Source organism: Schistocerca americana, chromosome X (assembly GCF_021461395.2).
Source record: "Schistocerca americana isolate TAMUIC-IGC-003095 chromosome X, iqSchAmer2.1, whole genome shotgun sequence".
Taxonomy (NCBI): Eukaryota; Metazoa; Arthropoda; class Insecta; order Orthoptera; family Acrididae; genus Schistocerca; species Schistocerca americana.
The window spans coordinates 540,184,002-540,192,053 of NC_060130.1; the positions used below are offsets into that span (position 1 = coordinate 540,184,002).

General features: G+C 39.6%; 1 protein-coding gene across 1 annotated transcript; it reads left to right on the top strand.

Moving 5' to 3' along the window:
• Positions 1-685: 685 nt before the first annotated feature.
• On the top strand, positions 686-2,535 carry LOC124556139. The gene is made up of 2 exons (XM_047130154.1): positions 686-746; positions 1,919-2,535. Exons 1-2 carry the CDS (start codon positions 686-688, stop codon positions 2,533-2,535), a joined length of 678 nt encoding a protein of 225 aa, XP_046986110.1.
• The last annotated feature ends 5,517 nt before the right edge of the window (positions 2,536-8,052 follow it).

The window sequence follows — 8,052 nt, forward strand, 5'->3', positions numbered from 1 at the left end:
GCTGTGTTTATTTTAAGTTGTGCAGACACACCTCAAATAATCTTCAATGAGTGCCATTCAAAAACGTGTGAAAGACAAGCATAAAGTTTAGAATGAGGTACTCTGAATACCTAAAGCACTGAAAGGTGGAAAAACAAACACCTCATCTGCAAAACATTTCATATAACCGTCACCACCCTACTGGCATAAAAACATCGGAAGCAGTTTAACAATTTGCAGGCAGCTAATACCCACCTATTACAACCCAAGGAAGATCCACTACAGTAACTATAAGGCTCCTTATACACTGGCGATTTGGTCGCGCGAGTTGCAAAGTAGGCGGAGTCGCGTCTGTCCTTTAACAAGCAGTTCCCATAAGGCCTTTCACACTGGCGATTTGGTCGCGCACCCGCTGTGCGCCTGCCGTTCCAAGCGACTGGTCGCTGCGATTCAGCCGCGTTTGACCCTTTCACACTCGGCGACCTGACAGCAAGGCTAGGCAGCAGTGGACGGGGTAAACAGCTGACACCTCGCCTTGCCTCGCCTGTGTGGTTGTTACCTTTCGTGCTACTGTGCTATTTCTGCTACAAAAATGACTTTCGATGTGGAACTTTTCATCACTGAGTAGAACGTTGCCCTGGAAATTTGGGATTCAAGAAACAAGGATTACACTAATGAGATCGAAAAAGGTAATGCTTGGGAGGAAATGTGTAAGAAATTTGTTCCTGACTTCGAAAATAAAACAGTATCGGAGAAAAACGAAAGTGGTATGTATTATTTCGTTTATTTCTCATTAGAATACATCTTATACTTTTGGGAACATTTTGGGTAAACAGTGCTCTTTTCCTCTTACAATTTTTATAAGAAGCAGTCTAGAGCGCAAACTTTGTTTCAATTTTCATAAGGAGTAACAGCACCTGGAGGCATCCGTAGCATCCGCTCTGCTCCACGCCAACTGCGGTAATGCCTGAAGATGATCCACGTATGGATTGAAACTAGATGCTAATAAATTCAAACGTTTTTACTTTAGACTGTTTTTTTATAAAAATTAGAATACATTTTATATCTTGCTGATAAAATAATCATCTAATTTGTCTTGTACACTCGCAGCATAGTGGCTTCTTACAGGAGTGCTGCTCTGTACATTGTGCAGCCCAATTGTTTCTAAAGTTTCATCCAGTTTGAACCCATCTGTTTTGCGAACGAAGTTGCGCAGATCGCAACATGCTTTAATTATATCTGCACAGAAGTCCTCATTCACATTTAAAGGGCGATGAAAAATTCGCCATTTGTTGGATAGGATTCCAAAAGTGCGCTCAATGTAACGTCGCACCCTCAATAACCTGTAATTATAAATCTTTCTTTTCTCTGTCAAATTTTTTCCACTGTACGGACGTTGCACGTTTTCTTCAAGTGCAAATGCTTCATCTCCAATAAAGCAGAATGTAAGAGGCTCACCTGGGTCAGTCAAAGGTCGAGGCTCTGGCAAATTTAAATTATTGTCTTTCATTCTTTTGTAAAGCTCACTATTTTTGTAAATTTGTAACTCCCCACTTTTGCCATATGAACCTACGTCTATGAATGTAAAGCAATAATCAGTGTCACAAACTGCTAGTAACACTATTGAGAAAAAGCGTTTGTAGTTATGGTATAAAGAGCCACTGTGCTCAGGTTTAAACGTTCTTACATGCTTTCCATCAATTGCACCAAGACAGTTCGGAAAGTCAGCATACACTTTAAATTTTTCTGCTATATTAATCCAACCTTCTTATGATGCAGGTGTCATGCATATTCTTTGTAGATATCCCATATCTCCCGACAAGTGTCTCGCACGATTTTTGATATACTTGAAATGCCACATTTGAAGGAATAATGTAGCTCTGTAAACGTACAGCCTGTAGCTAGGTACCTGAAATAAGAGAGTTTTGTTTCTTTGTAGCAACACAGTTACATATGAAGTGGAAGAGCATTCGTGACTGTTGCACAAGAGAACTCAACAAGAGAAAAGCCTCAAAAAGTGGTCCTCTTGCAGAAACCCACAAACAATATTTATATTTCCTATCACCTGTAACTGCCACTAAACCACCAGAGTTGGAAGAAGCTGATACACATACTGATGAGGCAAATAATTCTGATGTACAGGATGGAGTTGCCTCCAATTCCCGTAAGAGACAAAAGGTGACAGATGAGGAGAAATTATTTCCGGTACTTGCAGCAAACATCAAGGGAAAAAAAAACGCATCAATGGCCAAAGCAGATGACCCTGACAAACATTTTCTCCTATCATTATTAGATGATTTGAAATCTGTGCCACAACATTTGCAAATGGATGCTAAATTTGAAATAATATCAGTTTTGAGAAAGCACAGCTGGTCTTACAGTTCGCTAGACAACTATAATATTCAGTTCATTTCACAAATACCAATGCCTGTATACTCAAATTCACCCATAACTGTACCTGCATCTAATCCAAGCCCATGTACATCAAATCGTGATAGCACACTTCTACCTGTATCATCTGATTCACAAGTGGTCACTGATTTATTCTCTGGGTAGCGAAATATCACAGTTTCGGCTTATTGTATTTTAATATTACACATTGGAGCAAATTACTGTTAAACCTACTTTAAAAATAAAGGTATATGTAAAGTAAGCATTTTATTTACCTTAAAATAATCATTAGTCTTTCCTCTGGTGAAATACTGTTCCTCATTTGCGTATTTTGCTTTGTGAGATTTGGCCTCAGCATAGTACATAATTCTTGAAAATATGTAACAGACATTCTGAAATAGTTCATGAATTTTGCAGGGTTTTCTCATAATTCATAATAAATTGTGAACAAATGCCCATGTTTCTCCCGAGTATTCAGTGGAGGATGAATCCAGTATTTTCCTAGACGTCAGCGGCATCTTTATTTCCTTTTCAACAACAGAGCAAAAGCAACACTTCCTCATCAGAATCCATGTCGGAATTGGCTGGCACAAGTACAAAGACAGCTCCCGCCACAGAGCTTCTGCGGGGGGGTTGAGCAGCGTGCCTGACAATTCAGTCGCACGGTTCAGCCGCGCGATAGTCTCGTATTGCAGCGATTGAATCGCGCGGCTGAATTGCGGCGACGAAATCGCCAGTATGAAAGCAGCTTAAGCGTAAGATACGGTACCCTTCTCAGTTGAACTAATTGTTCGTTGAGATTATAATTTATGCCTAAAGTTTTGATAAAAACTACTTCTGGTTTCCAACAAACCTGCAGCTTTATTCCACAGATTCCGAACTATATCCCGATTACAATATTTTTTACCCTCTGAATGCCACAGTTTTCTTGGAATAAACTTGTCAGGTTCTCACAGTCCATACTTTGTGTTTAAGAACGTCGGGCGATTTGACCGAAGACCACAAACTACTGACATGAATTTCACCGACTTTCGTCCGAAGTTTCTACGTCCGGACAATAAGATTGGCTACTGTGTGACCACGTACATGGTGGCATGCTGATTTGAAAAGATCGGCTGTCTCCGGCCGATATCGGTCGTCGGCGGAATCCCCCGATATCGGTGCCACTGTGTCTGCAGCCTTAGTTGCACATTCCCTCCTTCATTGCTAAAAAGCTGTACAGTCCAAACTTTTATATACAAGACAGCCGTAGCCATGACTGTTATAGTACGGTATGTTTTCCGTTTTAGTCCAACACAAGGACCACATTTTTGTCTTCGTCTTTTCATATCATCGACTATAAATAGAACAGCACACATATCATTAATTAATCCTCTACTCTGGATATAGCATAATATAAAGTGTAAATACACAACGAGAAGTTTTTGCTCCAACTTCGGCGTTAACAGGCGATGCAAAGAGCATACAGATGTTTGTTGCTAGTGTGGTTGAGGACAGGGCCGATTTAAAAAAAATTTGCGGCCCCCTGCGAAATCTAATCTGCAACATAATTTTGTTTACAATTTGTATAGTTTTCGTCATTATATATGATTTCTATGAATGTGTGTGTGTGTGTGTGTGTGTGTGTGTGTGTGTGTGTGTGTGTAGGTGTGTGTGTAGCTCAAACCATTTCGATGAAATTCACAGATTGACGATTCTTTGCATCTATGCACAAACAGGCCAGGAGTTCATTACGTAGTAGCTCAAACGTGACTTCGCGTTGTAAACCCATGCGAAGTTGCGGGTAAGTAAGTATTTGTTGGTAAAAAACGCATTCAGTTATTTTCTAGATAGAGTGTAGCGTGTTAACCTCGAGTTGTAAGAATACTGGATATTGTAGATTTCGCTGTATCTCCATTCATCTTTTCTTTTAAATGTAAACAGATGGTGCTGTTGCCTCAGCTAGGTCGCCAACTGGCTTTGTCGTTTTAAATGTAAGCACTTATGCATTACAGTTGGCACAAAACTACCTGAAAGGTACACTAAAACAAGGAAAATATTTTCTTCTGGTAAACGTTCCGGGATGTAATATTCACCAAAAACACACTAATACGTACATAAAATGAATGAACCTGCACCAAAAACCAACACCAAATAGCACAAGAATCTAAAAATTTATCAGGCATTTCTAACACAATAATAATACCAAATCAACCATAAACTGATTTTAGTTGGCTATTATAGTAAATTAGTGAACATTTTTCCAAATCGTTCAGAAGACCCAACCTTCCATCTGTCAAATACTTTTCACGTTTAGAAAATTTCCCTCTGTGTTACATGATGGTACAAAGTAGAACTTCATTGTTACAAAGTCACTTGCAAAATAATCCTCTAAAATAATTTCCAGAATCATAATGCCTGATATAATGTTTTTCTTTAACTCACAAATTTAACAGCAAGCAAGTATATTGCAATTCTGAAATATACTAAAAAACTTACTTACCGCATTTCATATAAACTGAGCGAATCACCGATTATTACAGATACTGCTGCGGCTGTAACTACTGAGTGTTCCATAGGCATTTTTAATTTTTAAGAAGCGATAGTGGCTGGCTCAACATGGGTTTTGCACATTGTGTGTTATTATATTCAAGACAAGCAGCTGATGAGAGCTGTCATAGAAATCAACTATACGAGGTCTGTTAGAAAAGTAACGATGGTTTTTTTTCCGAACTTCTGATTGATTTGAATCTAGTGCGCCTGCGTGAGTCGACATTGAAACTTCATGTACATGCCGGTATTTTTTCCCATCTGTCCACAGCGTCAGTTGCTGATATGCAGCAGTTTAGTGAGACAGTGTGTAATTCTCGCATCAGAGAAATTGCAGAAGAGATGGGCATCAGGACTTTTACATCACATTCCATTGTGACCAAAGATTTAGCCATGAAGGGAGTGTCAGCGAAATTAGTGCCGAAGCTGCTGACGGCAGAGCAAAAGCAACTTTGTGGTGAACTCTCACAGGACATACTGGACTCCACAAACAGTGACAACGCCATTTTGAACATCATAATTGCTGGTAACAAGTCCTGGGCATATAAGTACGACCTTGAAACAAAATCCCAGTAGTTACAGTAGAAGCATTCCTCTTTGACAAGACTACAGAAGGCCCGCCAAGTGTGCAGCAATGTCAAAGTGATTCTGACTGCTTTCTTTGACTTCCACATTTTGGTACACTACGTCTACACACCACAGTGTTAAACAATCACCAAAGAGTACTGCAGGGATGTCCTTCATAACCTACGTGATGCCGTGCTGCGCTGGAGACTGGACTTGGGGTCAGCAGAAAATTGGCGCTTCCATCATGGCAATTCTCCAGCACATTCTCGCACTTGATTTAGAAGTTTTTGCGAAAAACCAACTTTGTGTGCTTCAACAGACTTCTTACTCCTGATATGGTCCCCTGGGACTTTTTGCTGCTCCTCAGACTCAAGAGGCCATTGAATGGAATGCAGTGTCAGGCAAGAAAGGACATTGTGGTAGCAACGACAGCTAAACTAAACTCCATTCTGAAAGAAGCTTTTTTGGAATGCTTCCAACAATGGCAGCACCACTGGGAGAAGTGTGTGGAGTCCCAAGGGAATTACTTCGAGGGTGATAAGGCGTCAGTCACTCCAGGTAACAAGTTTTTTTTCCCCCAACAAAAGGTCGAATACTTTTCTCACATACCTTGTATTTGTATGCATTCTTAAATTTTGTTTTCATGATCCTGTGTCACTGATGACCACACCTTAGGAATAGTTCACAATAGCTGCGGGATGGACCTGGCTTATTTGGTAGTAATAACTTTTACATGCACCGCTATAACCATGCAAAATCAGGTATGTAATTTAATAGATCCTGTCTAACGCTAAATAAAATGGGGAAAAGCCTCCTACATCATAAAAACATTCTTTTAAAAATTACTCACCTAAATCACTTTTCTCGCTTTTTTGAGCAACAAAGACCTTCACCATGTTCTCCATGTCAAGCGAATGTGCAGTCTGCCTTTCCACTGTTATTGTGACAAGACCTCATAGCCACTTGTTGCTCATTGAAGATCTGAGATAGTTTTTAATGACCTTTAACATGTAAAAGCTACGTTCTGTAGAAGCTAAAGACACTGGCATGCACACAAATATTCTTAACGCAGTTGCTGCATTTTCGGAAACGTATTGCAAGTTCATTGCAAAGATGTACTGAAGTACTTCAAAATATGCGTTTGCAGTTTGTGAAAGCATAGGTGACAACAGTTACAAGATCCTGTGAATTTACGTCTCCTGAATACATTTTAGGATCTCTCAAAGCTTTGGCAAGATTTCTATATCCTCTGTTGAAATTATATTTTTTTTATTGCCAGGGTTTTGCTATCAAAAAGAACAATGAACACGTCACAGTAGTTACTGAGCTGCTGAAACCTTTCCTGAAACGTAGAAGAAGTCTACCCTTAGGCGGTCCTTTTCCCCACCAATCTGTTCATTCATATTTTAGTGAGAAAACTGCTTTTTAGTAGTTGCAGCTCTGGATTCTGTTAATGCAGCAACATTTCTTAAAGATGCAACCAATTCCTCTGTTTCATTTTTATCACCTGCCTCATGATTTATCATGTTTTCTTGACCGAATTTTCATTTGATACTGTAAGCAGTCAGCGTAGTTTGTTTACAATGAGCAGTGTTGTAAAACTTCGGATTTTCTCATGAAGGTTTCTGTTAGAAGATTGTTTTGTTTTTGATAAAGGTCTTCTTAGACAACTTGGACCAAGAATGACCTTCAGTAAAGACTGTCTGCAATTGTTTTGCAGTAGTTTATCATGGCCATGCTTCCAGCAGAGGTGAATTTCATGGATATCAGGCAGAATCAGCTTTGTTTCAAAAACACATTGATGCTGTGCACAACATAACTGAAAATGGTCAGCATGTTGACTGTGAGCTAGAGGCTCACTCAGCCATGTCGACTGTTAAAGCGCAGTTAATTAGTCAACATTCAACTGTGACACAGCTCTCTTCCTGATGCATCCTGTACACTTTGAACAAAGCTCAAAAATGAGCTCATGTCAACTAGTGTAAGGAATTCCTAAGAAAGAGGAAAAAGCTTCATCACACAGATCAGCATGGTTTTAAAAAACATCTCTGATGGAAAGCTCAGCTTGCCCTTTTTGTGTATGAGATCCTGTAATCATGGATGAAGGGCAAAAGGTAGGTTTCATGTTCCCAGATTGGCATAAAGCATATGACACAGTGCCATACTGTCGAATGTTAATGAAGTTACAAATATACAGAATAGGTTCCCAGGTATGTGAGTGGTCCAAAGACTACTTGAGTAACAGAACCCAGTATGTTGTCCTTGATGATGAGTGTTCATCAGAGACAACATTATTGTCAGGAGGGTCCCAGAGAAGTGTGATAGTACCACTATTACTTTTTATGTATGTAAATGATCTGGTGGACCGGGTAAGCTGTCTGTTGATGATCTGTGGTGTATGAGGTGGTGTCGTTATTGATTGATAGTAGGAGGATACAAGATGACTGAGACAAAATTTCTAGTTGGTGTGATGAACAGCAGCTAGCTGTAAATGTAGACAAATGTGATTTAATGCAGATAAGTAGGAAAAACACATCCATAGTGTTTGAATACAGTATCAGTAGTGTGCTGCTTGACACAGTCACA